Source organism: Teleopsis dalmanni, chromosome 1 (genome assembly GCF_002237135.1).
Source record: "Teleopsis dalmanni isolate 2A chromosome 1, ASM223713v2, whole genome shotgun sequence".
NCBI lineage: Eukaryota > Metazoa > Arthropoda > Insecta > Diptera > Diopsidae > Teleopsis > Teleopsis dalmanni.
This window is the reverse complement of record NC_051846.1, coordinates 188336216-188354727: the sequence shown is the minus strand read 5'-3', so window position 1 is coordinate 188354727 and position 18512 is coordinate 188336216. Positions and strand designations below refer to the sequence as shown.

The 18512-nt window shown below is 26.8% G+C and overlaps 2 protein-coding genes across 4 annotated transcripts in view; both read left to right on the top strand.

The window, feature by feature from the left end:
* Window positions 1-18512, top strand: part of LOC119670810 (potassium voltage-gated channel protein Shaker-like) — a 536527-nt gene that overhangs the window by 73396 nt on the left and 444619 nt on the right. The gene's annotated exons all lie outside the window — the stretch shown is intronic.
* Window positions 8605-10439, top strand: LOC119670816. The gene is made up of 3 exons (XM_038081235.1): window positions 8605-9255; window positions 9356-9416; window positions 10086-10439. The coding sequence occupies exon 1, from the start codon at window positions 8703-8705 to the stop codon at window positions 9213-9215; it is 513 nt and encodes a 170-aa protein (XP_037937163.1). The 5' UTR covers window positions 8605-8702; the 3' UTR covers window positions 9216-9255; window positions 9356-9416; window positions 10086-10439.

The following is an 18512-nucleotide window of genomic DNA, read 5'->3' as shown; positions in this document are numbered from 1 at the left end:
GAAAATATGTGACAAAATAAAATTTAAAAAAATTTTAAATAAAAAAAAATCACAATAGCTTTTAGCTGAAAAACACTTCTTCGAAAAATTGTTTTTGTTATTTTCTTTATAAAAATAATTCATTTTATTTTCTCTTATTTTCTTAAAATGCTTTTTTAATTTTTTTTTTATTATTTTTTTTTTTAATTTTTTTCTTAATATTATTAACACAAAATAGCAGCATCGACGACACAAGACACAAATAATATAACAAATAATTTTACTACAGAACAAAACATATTATGCTAATACACTTAACCACAGACAGAAATTGACACATGCACATTTTATGCCACTGAAATCGGTTTGATATATATCTATATATAAATATGTATACAAAGATTTATATTTATATATATGTACTTGTACTACTTATGTTTGTACTAATCTCACTAAGCAAGATTATGCAGTTTATTGGGGCAAGTACACATACACGAAAGCCGAGGTATTTATAGATTGAAGTGCACGTAAGACCGGATCGCTTACTTGCTTGCAGCTCAAAGCACTCTTTTTATAAATGACATATTTTGGTTTGAACGCGTTTCACAGTTAATCGCACTATAAGAACCGCATTAATGACGTCAACAGCGTTACTTTCTTCTAACAAAACTTTTGATTGCAAAAGCCATTTTTTACTGACAACTCAATTAAACGTTGTACTTCTTTAAATTAATTTTGATGTAGTTTTTTTTTAAATTTATATAAAATTTTTAATACAAATTTTTTAATTGAATTTTTTATATTTAAATTTAAATTATTTTTAATTTTTTTACTATTCACAAAAAATTTGTTTGTAGAGCAATAGAAAAAATCCGGCAAGTGTTTTGCTCGCCACGCCAACACTTGCTAAACTAAATGATCGCAGTTCGTTAAGAATTTTCCGGCTCGGAAAATGTTTTCAACTCATTGCGTCGACATAATGAAAATTAGAAGATCTTTAAGCACACCAAGCGACTGTCTACTTTGGTTCTTTGTTTTCAATTTATTTTTAATAAAACAAATAAAATAAAATGAAATAAATTATATGAAAAAAATTATAAACAGCCCAGCACACTCCTCAAAATTCGAGCAAATATCATAATTATCTGTGAGAATTTTCTTTTAATCACTGGCCTCTTGGCATTCCACTTGCTTTTCATGAAATTTTCCAATTTGTGACGTGTCGCTTTGCCTTATAATTTTCATTTTACTCGCTGCCGTTAAGGAATTCTTAATGAAATATTCTTACATTAATTGAATGTGAATTGCTTTCAACTAGTAATTTGGTAATTTGTAATAATTTTACAATTTCATTTGTATTTAATTATTTAATATTTTATGATATTTACTATGAGGAAATCAATTCAAACTAATCTGAATTTGATTAATTTTATTGTTATTTATACTTAGATATTAAGAAATTTAAAAGAATTTAGAGCAAGTTTAGAAATAATTCTTTAGTTGCAGGTAGTGATCTTGATCATTGCTAGAATGACTATAAGATCTACACAACCGTGTTAAAATGTCGCATTCCAACGTATGGCAATGTGTCAATTATATCAAAATATAATGAAATCATCAAAGAAAAAATTCGACAATGTCAGATGAAAATTGTGTAGGTAAAGTATTAAAATTACTCAATGAATTTACAAAAAATTATCCCCATTGATTTGCAAGTAATTAAACTAGCGTTATTAGAGGAACTGGTATTATTTAATTTCAATTACGCCGGAACGTCTATATAGACTCCTTTATGGCATAGTTATTATCAATGAAGATTGTCTTTTGGAGAGTTAATGAACGACAAAAGAAAAAATATGTAGACTGCATTAGAGCTTTAATCTGACAAGTAATGAAATTAAAGCACTGGGTCTATAAAATTATAATTATTAGTTCATATTAAATGTGATTTGATTTTAACGTCGATATAACGGTAGTGACTATTTTACTTAATAAAAACTATTGTATTTAATAGAGACGGTTCGAACAGTACTGAATTGCAATAACAAACATTTTCATTTTTATTTTTAATTATTGTATTTTTGGCTGACCATCTAGCTGTTTCGAGTCTTGCCAAATACCCATCATCAGTGGTCTTGAAATTATTTCTTATATATAATTATTCGTAAATAATTTTTTTTTGGGAGTGTAAGTACCAAGGGTTGAGCTCATCTCCTGCTAAATTTTAAGCTCAGAGCTTAAATGAATGAGTTACATAAATGATTTAAATAATATATCACAGATCAGATTAAAAATATATAAATATAAAAATATATATTGCATTCAAAGATATTGTAGTTAGTAGGCTGATTAATTAATTTGCTTTAATTAATTTGATTAATTTTTAAGTATAGTCCACTAAATGATAACACAACCAAGTTTACTAATACGAACTATAAAAACAAGTGAAAATACTTCAACAAAAAGTGAGAAGAAACCATAATATTAAAAAAATTATTTTATATTTAATCCCCACCTTGGATTCAGTAACTGTTTTGGTTAGGAGATTTTTATTCTTATGTGCTTTTTGTAAGCTAAACATGCAGCCACAATTAAGCCATCATGGCTAAAAAGTAAAACTGGATATCATAGAGGATTGGATCTTTAAACTAAACACTTAAGTTCTACTTAAGTTTTTATTAACTAAAACTTGCTTTCAATTTTAAATGATGTATAAGGGTACTGAAGATACTTTGTTTAAATATCAAATAAAGTTCGTTAATGATGTAGAGGCTTAAATTATGGGTGAGAATATTAGTTACAAATTAAGAGTTATGAAACAACCCTGTGTTAGTTTGACTTATCAAGCACAGCCAGGTAGTTAGTAAACAAGATATTTAAATAGTCTGAGCAAATACTGCTAAAAAAAATGATTAACTGATTTTATGAAATACGAAAATCTGTCTTCAAGCTTTCTTGGCTTAATGTCCAAAGTACCATTAATGTATAGAACTCATTGTGTTTCAAAGTGGTTAATATTAAGGCTTGTCACCACGAGGATCTTTGAGGCGATGGGGATGTTAGAATAAGACGACAATAAATAACCCACGATTATTCTAACGAATTGCGCTGGTACCAATTAAAGCTTTATGTTTGGATACAATTTTAGCCTTGAGAAGAAGCAAGACTCATTTAAGACCTCTTCTGTTCTTTGGGATCACAGCATCCGGTTGGAAAATGGAACTCAACATCGAATGAAAGTAATAGATACAGTCATTCTAACTGCACTTACCATGATACTCTCATCCGAACAGAGGTGTTATGTTTTTAAGTTCATCCTCGTAGCTTATTTAAATAGCATTCAATCATTAAATTTCATGAAGTTAAACATATTTAACTCATTTATATTTTGATTATTTATTGCTTCTCATATATGTTAATCTTTTTGAGTGTTTGTTGATTCTATTTGCTTAAAGATTTTAAAGCACTGTCGCGATTAAATATGTTTAATTAGTGGTTTCGGCGGCGTTTAAGCATATTTAACACTGGCATAGATTTTAAAGTTGAATATGTTCGATTCATCTGTTTAATAATCTTAACATTTTTTTAATTTGTATTAACTCTCTTATTGTTATCTATTTAAAAAAATATCGCTTAAGTGCTGCAACGAATTTTTTAAATAAAGCTAAACCTTATTTTTATTTACCATCTCTGAAATGTTGAAATACTTAAGGCTCTAATTCATTAAATATTTTATAAAGAGAATTTTTCGAACAGTAGTGAACTACAACAACAAAAATTTTATTTTTTATATTATTTTAATTAATTAAATTTTTGTCTGACCATACAGCTGTTTCGAGTATTGCCGAATACCCATCATCAGTGGTTAAATATTTCATAAATACCAAATATTGAGTTTCTTTGAATTATTTATTATAATGAATAAAATACAACAATTTTAAAATAAAGTTATAGTTAAATTTTTATCTATTAAAATCATATTTAATAGATTAAAATTATTTTTATTGGATCTCTCAAATTAATTAAAAAATAAAAGAAATTTGCCATTAGCAATTAACATAAAATTTATTAATAATTAAGAATATATTTACATTTGTTTTTAAATAAAATCATCATATATTCATAACAAATAAATTTTGAGTGAATTTCAATCAAACAAAGCAAATTAAAGTCAAAATCCTATCAACAATTGTGTATAAACAAATCCGAATGGAAAGCCTAATTGGTATGTTGCCAGCTTAGCGAATTCATAAATTTTTATGTTATTCTCTGGCACTTCAGCATATTTAGCAGCGTTTTTTTATTACTTTTTCTTGCAAAAATAGTGAAAATAAAAATAAATGAATTGAAAGCAAATTGAAATGAAAATTGAAATATTTTAAGAGTTGCCAAAAAGACAAGCAATTTTCAAAATCGACTAAATTATGACAAATGTGAAGCTTTTATATTTTGAGCAAAACAATCAATTTGGTGAAAATTTATTTATATTCCATTTTATTGGTCTTGATGAAATTGTACTTGATTTCGGGCACAATTAAAACATTTCTAATACAATTTGACATTTCAAAACTAGACAGAGAAATATTTAATAATCTATGCGTTTCAACACGCCCACGCCCTGAGAAATTCACATAAAAAATAGAAAATAAATTTATGAATATTAAGTAACACAAAAAACAAATTTTCACACACTTTTTCTTAAGCCCGGCAAGATGACGTTGACAATTTTAAAATATTTTTTATTTATTTTTATTTATTTAGATTTATTTTTTTTTAAAAGAAAAATTGACGAATTGTACAAATGTGAAGGAAATTAAGTAATGAAGAACTCAGAGTGATAGGCCACTGAATACCGAAGCGTTGTTAGTTTTAGTGACTTCAAAAACAAACAAAAAAATAAAAAAAATAACACATTTAATAGATATATAATAGATAATATTTAATAATATTTAAAAAAAAATTTTTATTAAATTATTTTGTGTCAATTAATTTTTATTATATTTTGTTTAATTAAAACAATCTTAAGAATCACTGGAATGATACTTTTAAATCCATATCAGCAACTTCCTGATTAAATAGATCGATAGTGGAATTGGAAAAAAGATCGAAATCTCCTCAACTAAGAATACCGTTACGGTTCTATATTTCTCATAATTATAGGTAGAAAGATGGGTATTTTAGAATCTCTTAGCTAGACGCATTGTTAAATACAAGTATCTGAGCAATACTTATGTTGAAAATATTGTCGAGAGTGTAATAGAATGGGGCACCAAAAAAAAAGTTAGCTTAGTTCTAGAAAAACCTGGACATATGCGCAACAAAAGTTCCAGTGTGTCATCTTCGAGCGCCAGTATATATGTACTATAGAAAATTCGGCACTACAGGCCGAGCTTGGCAGAATGTCGTCCTGTAATACAGTTCTCCGTAGACACAGAAATTATTTTCGATATTTCCAATTTACTTTTAATGAACTAAATCAGAGATTTTAAATTTGTTACTAATGAACTAGCTACTAAAGATTATTATTCAGACCAATTATTATTTGTCTGTCGCTAAAAATAGTCAAAAGCCAAAGTTTGTCTATATGGTGCAGTTCCGTTGGAGAGACGTCAGTCCGCGATTAACTAAGTGCTATCAAAATCTCCAAACAGTTTTATTTCAAATTATAGGACTATAATATTAATTTCTTTCTAATTTATGTACAAATATATATATAATGTAAATATTACAAAAAGATATATATATATTATTGTTGATAGTAATACAGACATTGGTGATCTTAGTCACATCGTAGGGTTTAAATGAAATATTTAAGAAGATTCATGTATAATATACATTTATAATATATTACTTATACAGTAATATATAACATGTGGTAATACCCATGTATTGATGTTTGTTTAAGTCGATCTGGTGAGCAGCTATTTTGCAGACTCTACTGAAGAGCCCATTTTACGATCTCCATACCTCATAGGATGTGCTCTATCCACTTAACTTTGTGTTTTCAATATTTGTTTTTCTAAAAACGCTGTTCGTCGAGTCCAATAAATTGTCATTTGAGATTACGGGCAACCGAACGACATAACAAAGATTTGTTATTTATGACTTTCACGTCTTAGAACTGGAAATAAGAATTGGTTTGGCATTGATATTAAAAGTTTAGAGTCCTGAAGATATGTTTAACGTGCACCAAACTTTTCAAAACCGGTAAGGAACACTTACTGCTTATTTGTAATGTGCAGTAAGACAGCTTATCAATGCTTTGTATCTATCTAATATCTTTATATTTCAGTGAAACACTTACTCCTCCGTCTTCGAACAAAACACCAAAACAAACTAAATATTATCATAATAAATCTTCAAGCTAATAGAGAAAATAACTTCGAAATATATCCCATATCATCATACTTTAAAAGCTTGTTAAATTTTTATACTTTAGTATATAAAAGAATTAATATCTCTTGTTAACAAATCTGCAAAAATCCAATTTACCTACTTAAATTTTCTATTTAAAATGCACAAAATAAAAATAAAATAAAAAAATATTTATAAAGAAAACAAAAGCAATAAAATCTGCATTAAACTTCATTTCCCGAATTTCCATTGCAATATACTATATATGTTATTTAACATCAATCAGTCATAAACGTTGTTGGCACATACATTTTCCAACATTTCCAATATGAAATAGTTTCATACAGTGACGTCAAATGTGACATAATAACCTCAAAACACTACACAACATTTGTTGCCATCATTCCAAAGCAACAATTCTAGTTTTAGTGCGCAGGTCTCCAATAAAGACAATAAAAGTAAACATAAAAATAAGGTTAGCAAACAGAAGTTGATGACAGCTGTTATGTTTATAAACATTTGTAAATGAAACTATGTTGAAAATAAGAGAAAAATGTTGCAGAAACATAAATATGTTTGTTTATTATTGTTTAGACAATTTTGAAAGCTGATGATATTAAGTATATGTATAAGCGGCTGGTTATAACAACAAAAGAAATAAATCGAAGTAATATGATGATGTGATTATGACTTATAATTACAATGGAACCTTAATGAATCTTAACTAACTAAATGCCCTTTACATTTTATATTAATATTTAAAAGAATATTAATATTTTAATTTAATATTTAAATTTGAAAAGTAAAAACAACATATATGTAATATGTTATCTCTGCTATTGAATATTTTATCATTAATTGTGTTAATATTGTGTTAACCGCACATTTTCTGCGAATGATTTAAGTGTTCTAGAGAACAAAAATTATTGTTTATTATTTGTTATATTGACTGTTGCTTACAGCGTACATTTATAGCAGAAAATGTTAACAACATTAGCAGCACACTTTAAGCATTTCATATTAATTTACAGTTGTTTAGTTCAACCTATGGAAAAATGTTAGTACTATCTTAAAAATCATAATTATATTTTAATCTTATCTCCTTCGATTTGGCTAAAATTATTTAAATGAGCTTTTTTGTTAATAAATATACTTATGGAAAAAATGAAAACTACGAGTATATGTTTAAAAAAAATTTAATAAAACTTAATTTAATTAAATTTAATTTATAGTAACTAAATATCAACAAATTTAATTATATTGTTAAATAAAAGATCAGTACATAATCTGTACCTAGAATATAATAAATTCAATAAAATTTCGATCTCTATCAATAACAGAGCCCAAGATATAACCATTTAAAATTTGGTTTAGAATGCAAATTCTCAAAACCTGTTATTTTTAATATTTTTTATTATTTTTTTTTTTTAAATTTCTTACAAACCTGTTAATATACAAACGTAATATTCTTTTAACTTACCTGTAAAGAAAGAAAAAAATAATTTATTTAAAATTTTCATAGGAAATAACTCTTGTTGCATACATATAACTTAATATATAGGCACTACTTAAGAACAAATTCGTAATTGTTTAATATATCTTCAATAAACATATTATGATTTATACTATAGATTATGAATCCGGACTGAAGGCAGAAATTAACTTTGAGAGGGCTTTCAGATCATTTTAATTAAAAAAATAAAAACCTTATCAAACTGATATGATAGAAGTCTAATAATAATATATATTTATATCAAATTTATAATAATATATTATAAAATAATATTATAATTCAAATCATAATGAAGATAGCAATAAAAAAAATACATATATATAAATATATATATATAATATATAATAATATTTATATTATATAAATTTTTTCTTTTGATCTGTTTTGGGTGCTCAATCACTCATTGGTTCCAAGAACGACCGGGTCTAGGTCCCGGAGCCACTCGTCGCAAACGACCAAGTTCCCTTTAACATCCCCCAAAAGTGTCGCACAAGATGATACTAGAGGCCTACAACAACAAAACTAACATTACGAACCTATTAGTTTGAGAATTAGAATAGTAGGCAATTGACTGATATTTCAAATTAAAATTTTAAAAAAAACATCGGTGTATAATAAAATCATTTACGATAAATTCAAAATTATGTGTTAATTTTTTTTATCAACCTGTTTTTGAAGCCTGCTTAACTGATTTAATTAAAGTATATATTTTAACATATTATTAATAATATAATTAATAAAAATACTTTTTTTATATATGGCGGTACTGAGAACTATTTTAAATGATTAACAGAAGGAAGAAAACTATTAGAACCAAGCCACAAGACTTCTGCCTGATGCTAAACGAATTTAGCCAATGCCTCAAACTGAAGTACTGGACATTGATGGAGAACAAATTATGCATGAAATTATACACATGCCATCTGATGGAAGCTGTTTATTTCACTGCATTGCATACTGCCTACTAGGCCGTATCGATACTGTTGCCAGTATGCGAGTACGATCAGATGTGGTCAATGTGGTTTGTGCAAATTGGCCGGAATATCAGCATTGGACTTGTAATGAGACTGGTGAAAATTATAGCTCAATAGAGGATTATCGTAATGATATGGCACAAACAAATACTTATGGTGCCGCATCAGAATTGAAAGCCGCCGCTTTGTTATATAGATTACAGTTTGAAATTTTTACCAGAGGTAAACGTATCATCACTTTTGGACAGCCAATGTATCCTATAAAACGTATACGATATTTTGGACATGCTGCTACTGGACATTATGATGTATACAGGGAGATAACTGATGACAGTGATGACAGTACCGTCATAGATTCTACACAAATAAAACTGTCCAAAATAAATAAACATTAAAATATTGTAGAATAGGAATAATTTCAAATATTTTTGAAAGGTATATGTTGTTTTTTTTTAATTAACCTTTGTATTTAGTTATAATGAAGTAATAATGTGTATATTGTGTTGTGTAAAATAATCAAATATTTTTTTCTAAGAACTTTCAAAATATGTAAACTTTAATTATGATCCAAAAGCAATATGATGAAGCAAATTTAGGTAAAGTATTACATTTTAAATACTATCATTCTTTATTAATATATAAGAATAAATTACTATTAAACCAATGTTACTATTAAAGAGTACATTTTTTGTGTATATTGAGCAAATAAATATCTGGTAGTTGCTTAAAATTGACTGCCTTATCGTACTCAGCTGTGTTAAAAAAGTAGCCTTTAAACGATTAGATTCGGTTTCATATTAACAGTAAGAAAATCTTCCGTAGAACGAAAAAAAATTGTCCACTAATATAACATTATTTCGATTGCTATAATCGCAATTTCAATACCTATACTATAATCTGTCTAAAATTTGTGCTTAAGTTATATTAAATTTTGGTCAACAATGATCCAAACTTACTTTAAACCAAATAACTGATATTATTGCAATTTTTTAGTGAGTGAAAGCCTTTTCTTTGTTCAATTTTAAACATTTTAACTTCTTTTTAAATATATGTTTTTTAAAAAATAATTTTCATTCCAACTCTGATATAATCAACTTTGTATCTACAACTCTTGTAGTTTGTCGCAACTACAAACTTGAACTCCTACTTGACACATTGAAAAGGGAAATTTTTTCTTTTGCAGTTTATTGCACAAAAAGTTCAATTATTTAATTTTTTTTTACATTTCAACTAATTTTCTTTTTATTATTATTCGCTATTTTTAGATTTGGAACTTGAACCTAAAACGCCTCGAGGTCAGAGAACAAGCCATGCAAACAATAAGAACTGCAATCGAAATTCTTTATATTTGTCAACGTGCCTGCAGAACCAACGACCTAATGACCTCTTTTACTGCCAGCACATAGAGTGGAGAAACCAACGAACACAAAGTGAAAGTATCTTTTTTTGTATGCAACACAAAATTTAACGCAGTTGAACATGCAACATACGTTTTTGGTGTGGTAATGACGTCAATGAATTAACTTCGGTACCGCACTCTTATATCCTGTAATATTTTGTAACAACAATTTAAAACAGAACTAATGTCGTCAAATTGAATTTTTGTTACATTTGCACTAGATTACCAATTATATAAAAAACAATAAATGCAAAAATAAATCAGTTTTAATTACCTTAATAAAAAAATAATTCTTTTATAATTTTACTGAATCCTTATTGAAAGAAATAGTGTATGGAAAATATAGGTTTTACTTTAGTAAACGTTAGGGACTAATATTATCCTTAATGACATTGTAATGAGAATAGATATCATTGTTTTAATAAAATAAATCCACTGCATATTAATAGCAAAAGCACAAATATCAAATGAATTAGAGACTTAAGAAGTGCAATATATTAAAACAACAAAACCTGAAGAGAATTATCTAATGAAAGGATTTGCAAGTTAGAAGAGAAATGAGATCAGTTGAACATTTCCTATCCAAATGACCAGCTCTACCAGATTGGGATTGAGATAAGTCACCGTAAAGATCTACGAATAAATAAGCCGAGTATCTGGTGTCTTGTAAGTCTAGGAAATATCTCAAATTTAGATCTTTCCAAAATCTTAGAACTGTTTTCATACAAATCACTTAATATTTGTTATCTCGGTTTAAAGTTATAAAGAGCTTATAAATAAATAAAATTGTATCATATATAGACATCTTCAAACCTTATATCATCTATAATTATCAGTCATTTTTTTTGTCAATTTGTTGTTAGCAATACGTCACCGTAAAGGTCTGCGAATAAATAAGTCGAGTATCTGGTGTCTTGAAAATCTAGTGGATATCTCAATTTTAGATCTTTCCAAAATATTAGAACTGTTTTCATAAAAATCACTTAATATTTGTTATCTCGGTTTAAAGTTGTAAAGAGCTTATAAATAGACAGAATTGTGTCATATAGATAGACATCTTGAAACCTTATATCATCAATAATTATCAGTAATTTTTATTAGCAATTTGTTCAATTTATTGCTAAAGGTTATATCAGTTATATGTCAGAAGGTATTTTAATTCATAAAAAAAATATTCAGGTCCTCAATTGTCTACTGAGCTGGACTAAAACACATCATAATATAACTACTATTCCTCTATTTAGTTCTAGATATTATTGACAATACAGATAATGAAATGCTGTAGATAACCTGAGGTAGCTTGTTTGATTATTGAAGTTACTTTGTCATTTTAAACAAATCTGAAAATAAACCCAAACATGAATGTAATGTAGTATATGTATTTCTGACATCTATGGTTAGCTTTTAAAGTTAAGAATTATGTTTTTATACCATCCATATATAAAAGCTAACAAAAGCTTAAGTAAATAAATTTTACATTTTATGGGAAAGAACTTTATTTTTGAAATCATATTTTGTATCTTACAAGTAAATGATTTTTGTTTAACAAATAGATTGTTTACACTAAAACGATATAAGCAAAAATATTTTCGTTTAATACGAAATTGCTCACACTCTTATCATTCTAACAATCAAGATCATAAGACCTGCTGAGATCGAGATATGATAAAAATTTAAAAATTTCTTACTTTAACTAGAAATGGTCACATCAAAACTGAAATTGTTGTTGTTTTCAATATAAATTAAAAAATTAGGGATGTCAGAAAAAGACAAATTTCGATTTAAATTTGATCACGGTGACCAAAAAAAAGATGACGGAGAATTTAAGCGCTTCGACCAGTTTTTAAAAAAAATTTTGCTCAGTAATAAATGTTAGAAATTATGTGTATTAGAATCAAATATATATATATTTTTTTATAAATATATAAGCATAACTACATAAAAATCAATAATAGTAGTAAAAGCATGAATGAGATAATTGTGACATGACTCTCTGTTATATATATGCCTTTTAATCATGACGGAAAAGAGCGTAAGATTGGTGCGAAAATACGTCATATGACTTTTGCTATGGTATGACCCTTAATCTATTTTTCTTTTTTTGTTTACATCGATAACTTCCAATAACATATAGGTTTATTCGAAAAACTATCATCTGTTACCGATAGTCTAGACTATATTATAATATAAAATAATATATTGCCAACACTACTAAAAAAAATACTCTAAAATGAGCTCTATCGATATTTAAATCATTAATCAGATTTAGTATTATTTGGAAATAGTAATTTTGTTTTTTTACAATATAACCGTACATTTTCAGAATACATAAACTTATAGCGGCACTTTTAGCAGTGACAATAGAAACTTTAACAGTTCACAATAACATAACATAGTCTGTTATCGTTACAGTTTCATAGAAGCTTAAAAGCTTTCAAAAATGTTAAGTTTATTCAAAAAAAATCTTATTTAATGAATTATTTTGTGTTGTGGAAGGCTTTCACTCAATTTCTCCAACTTTCTCTTTTGCTCAAGCTAAACGTAAAACTTTAAGGCGTTTCTCATTATGTTTTTTGCCATAATTTTTGCAAAAATAAATTCGTTTGGAGCTTTTATTCTCTTTAATTTTTTTTTTTAATTGTGTATGTTTGCTAGACGAGACTGAAGCACGTGAGTCGTGTAGCAGCAAACAATCCATAGGGCACATCGCATATCGCGCATCGTATAGGGAAGCATCCTAGGCCAACAAAATAACACTTAACTTTGGCATTTTAACGAAAATTGCACTTCTTTCTCCACAAAGACAAAAGAAACAAAAAAACGAATTAATTATGCAAACAAAGAGGAACGAAAAAAAAAACAATACAAGTAAAAATAAAGCGATTATGAACGCACCAAAGCAAAGTAATAATTTTTAACCAATGTATTAACCATTCCATGGAGGCACAGCTAATACCTTTGCTTACTTCATTTCATTTGGTTTACTTTATGCTCATATCTTTTTTATAAATTTTTACAATATTATAAATTTATTTAGCATTAACTTTATATCTAATTCTTACGAAAAAAAAAATCAAAACATAAATTCGTAAAAATGATGATGGGAAAAAAATTCGCAACAGCATTCCTATATTAAAATTTAATGTGTTTATTTATATTTTATGTGTGCGCGTTCATTGTGAATTTAATAGTACTTTACAGAGGAAATCACAAAAATAACAGCAACAACCAACCTAACAATAGCAACAACAGCAGTTAACAGCAACAACAACAGCGGTTAACAGCAACGACTAACAGCAACAGTAGTCACGGCAGTCACAGCAGTCACAGCAGTCACAGCAGTCACAGCAGTCGCAACTCAGTGAAATTTGTTGAGATCCTATGTCATTGCGCCGCATGTGCCCTGCTGTGCTCGAGCGTTGCTGTCATAATACGAGATAAGCGCTTTTCCGGGGTTTGTTGATTTTCCCAAGTTACACATACATTTATATTGCATTAAGTACACACAAGCATATTGCACAAACACGCACACTCACAAATATATAGAAAATCATAAAAATTGTGTTTCGAGAAAATTTTTTGATTTTCTTTTATTTAAAATGTTTACAAATACTTTATCTGGATTTTTATTGCTCGGAAAAGAAGTGTGCATAAGATTTTGCAAATATTGTATATTGAAATAAAAATATTTACAAACATATAATTTTCCATATCTTTCTATATCCATATCTTAAGTTAAAGACAAGTTATAGAAATTTTAAGAGATATCAATCGGAAAAAAAAGAGTGAATAAAAGATATTTATATTCTGATGTGTGAAGATAATATCTTTAATTTGTTCAAAGTATTACATTCGAGTTTTCTTTATAATAATATTTTATGTATTTTTATATATATTTATGTAAGGTAAATTCTATTAGGTTGTTCGGAAAATGAAAGACAGTTTTTGTATAATAAACAAATACTTTATTAAATTATATATTGATCGTTCTGATCCAACGAATTTTGCCATCTTTCTGGTAGTAGCATAATTCCACGCTCATAAAATTGTTGGTCTTTGCTAGCAAAAAAGTAAATACAATTACATCCTCTGTCGGGAAAAAACGAAATTACTTTCCGAACAACCTAATGTAATTTTTTGTAAGAGTATTGTACAAATTTCTTTGAATTAATAATAAATAATAGTGATGTAAATAAGATGTCCACACAGGTATATCTTTTGTTTATGTATCACTACAAAGCAAACTCCAAAATATGCAAATAACTTTTTACTTAAAATTATCAAATATCTCCATATAATAATTTTATGTACTGGGAATAAAAACGAAATATTTTCCATTAAATTAAAACACATATTATTTCAAGATATTAGTGTGTCAACGAACTACAGACGTTCCTAAACCACAAGGACTGGACTTAACTACGCTGTTTAAGCAAACATTCGGTTAAACAGCTAACAGAACCAAAAAAGAGTGTAAAAGGACTATACCCTGTCCTAGTGTATTTAAAATCTACTTAATCTTTAACGTAGTTATTTCTAAAAATAAGTAATTTAATTTAGTTAAGACGATACTGAAGTTCTACTTAACCATTTTGGCACATAGTGCCAAAAACTGAAACCGTGCTCGGAATATATTTGTACCCAAAATTAGTTTCATCTCAACATCCAAATTACTACCAAAGAACAAATTACACTGATGTTATGAATTTCGACTTTATTAGTTCTTTAGATTCATTTAATTAGTTAAATTTATTATTTTATTAATAACAAGCAAGCTTTGAAATGTCTAAAGACTATAATGTAAATATTGTTGACAATATAATAAATATGGAGATATCTAGGGTAATATCTTTTCTAACACGGCACTCGTAATATTCCCTGCAGTACATGTCTACTGGCGCTCGAAAAAAGACTGCAGAACATTTTTGTCCAGGCTTATCTAAAACCAGGCTTAAGCCATTGGATAGACTACTCTTCAACACACTCCGAGATAATTCTAGCATTAGCGTTGGCGAGATTCTCGTATTTGTCAATGCTTTCCTCTGCCATTAAGAGGAATTGTGGAATAAAAACGGGTTTTTAGCTAATTGAGAAAGACTAGTTACACCTTGTGTATTATTTAACATTAACTAATTAGCATGCTCTAAAATATTAAAATCTTAAAACAATAAATTCCTTTAATTTGTATTTCTTGTACCTAACTTTTTTCAATATAAAAATACTAAACTAGATGCATAGATATTACAGACAACTCTAGTATGAACAAATGCAGTGTTTAATAAAGTATTTGCCTCCTTTGCTATATTAACAGATATGTAGTAATATGCTAAGGTAGCAATATCGATTAATGTTAGTTTTAATCAGAACTGTTCAAAAAAATGCGAAATAATATAAAATAAACAAACTTTGCCATTATAAATATGCTTTAATATGTATTAACACTAAAAAAAAAGACTTCTTTCATTATACTCTGAAACTTTAATCAATTTATATCACACATAATTCCATATATAAATCAATACATGAATTAGTAGATAAATCACTTTTATCATAATCATGTAACAACATCACATGAATTACGAAAAAAACCAAAATATTAAAAGCACCTATCTGTGTGCTAACAGACACATAATAGATCAATAAAGTACATATGTCTATTACCAAAGGTCAATAAAATCATTTTTTTGCAAAACGACACTAAACTTCGATACTATTGGAATATAAAAGAAATCATTATTCATCATGAAAAGCATCCACAAATACTGTCCAAAGTATCGAAAACACGGCATAAAGGTTTTTATGACCAACAAAAATAACACAAATGGAATCAGTGAGCAAAGTTCAAATGAAAAGGTGTTGATGACATGAATGCTATCGACGACGACAGATGACCTGCCAGTTGAGTATATAAATTTGATTAATGATCATTTATTATTACAATAACTATGTTACGACACATATTTATAAGCAATTATATTGAATTTCCAAATAACAAAACAAATTGTTCGAATCAGTTGAATCGAAGAAATCCGTTAGAAATTAATACCAAATTTTGTAGCCAAAGTTATTGGATGAGAGGAAAAATGTTTTAAATTAAATGCTTTATATATTTTATGTATACATAATATAGTTATAATGCTTTTCAATGCTATATTTGAAAAATTATTGAAATATATTCAAATGATATCATAGCGTATCTCAAACATTTTATATATCCCTCTGGGATCATTCAAAAAGAATAAGAACTATATTTAATAAATACGTAATTATAATTATTTCAAGATTATTATTCAACTAAAAACTAAAATATATTATTTAACAGTTGCAACAGTTTTTATGAATGTAAAAAATTACAATGTCTATAGATCTGATCAAACAAAAAATAACTTAAGAAATATTACGGGATTACTAACCAGTCACTGTAGATTGAGTAATCACTTAACAAAATTAGGAATATAATCCAACTCAGACTGCAGATACTGTAGAGAAGACAGAGAAACCGCATACCGTGTACTAGGGCAGTGCCCGGCATCGATGCACAAGCAAAAAAAAAATTAATGGGAGGGTATTTAATGAAACCAAAATATTCAAGACCAGGAAATGTAGGACCTATACTGTTTTTCATTAAAGAAATCGGATTTGGAGAATCATTTCAATCTGACTAAGGAACACAATAGATCTTTGTATACTATCCCTTTTTTCCCCTTTTTTTTCATAATAATAGATACGGATACGATTAAATGCACACAACATAAAACATTCCTTATTTGCAACCTCCGTTTATCACAGTAAAAATCATTGCATTTAGTCCTTTGATGGGCATTATTTGATTAGGCATTATTATTGACATCGGGGAAGAATATGCTCTGAATATCTTTATTTAAATATTCTTTATTTAAGATACATTTAGTACCTTTAAAATAACTTAGTTAATATATAAAACAAATATAATTTGTACGATATTGGTTGCCTTTAAGTATCCAATTTATTATTTATTATTTTATTTATTTAATTTGCAAGTAATTTATAAAATAAACGAAATTATATGTAGTGCAATTAGATTTATTTTATTAAAGTATTAAAATAAAATAAAATATAAAAAATATTTTATTAAAATAAAATATTGAATTATTAAAACAATTTTTAAAATCACTGAATTATTTGCGATTTACGATATTTGACACAGCTGTACTCTTCAGTGACATTTTTTTACAGTTACTTCATGACCATTGATTTTGTATGTTACAGTATAGCAATTGGATTTCTTGAGATTTAACATATAGTCTGCAACCAAATTGTTAAGTGAATCCAACTAAAATTATTTTATTAAGAAATATTATTAATTAATACATTTTAACTATTTTTAATTATTATTTATTTATTTATTTACTGTTATTTTTTTATTATTATTTATTTTATTTATTAATTATTTTAAATTTATAACTTTAGTGTAAAATTAAATAAAAATTGGAACAAAATAATTAATTAAATTTTAATCAATTTAAAAATCTTTTAATTTTAATTATTTTTTTATTTTTACTACTTTTACTATTTTTAAGAAAAACTTAAAAACTTTTATTAGTTTAAAAGTTTTAAATAGTTTAATAAAAAATATTCTAATAAATATATTCTTAACAATATATTTTCAATATGATATAATGCGCACCTCATCATTAGTTAAAGGAACACTCTCTGTATCCACTATATCGTTTTCGACTTTAAGTTGGTTTTCGAGCTCCTCGTCCTCCTTCACTGGTGCAGCAAGAGAAATACTCAATATAAAGAATAAAGCAAAAACTTTTATTATAAACATTTTGTAAATATTTTATAACTTCAACAACTTCAACTCAACTGTGAACAATAAAGCAATTTATCGACGTATTTATACTAAACGAAGTATTTTTGTAAAGATAAATCATACGTGCAAGGTACTTTTTACTTTGTTATCGATGTTATCTTTTCATAAGAGCAATACTCGTATTTATTAAGAATTTTAAGTTAAACAAGATAGTATTTATCGGCAGTTATAGCATAAATTTATTATTGAAGTAGTTCAGAATTTATGTCTGAGTTCAGTATGTTAACAGCTTAACATGAAGTATATTTACTAAAGAAATTAATTATATCTACAGATGAGTTAATGGATGTATTATATTATTCTTAGAATATTGGTTTCTTTTTAACAGCACTTAAGACAGTAAACTTAACACAAATAAAACAAAGAAAAAAATCATATTTTATTATATATTAATTAAAAAACTTTTTATCGATCTTTAGTAGAATTTATCGTAAC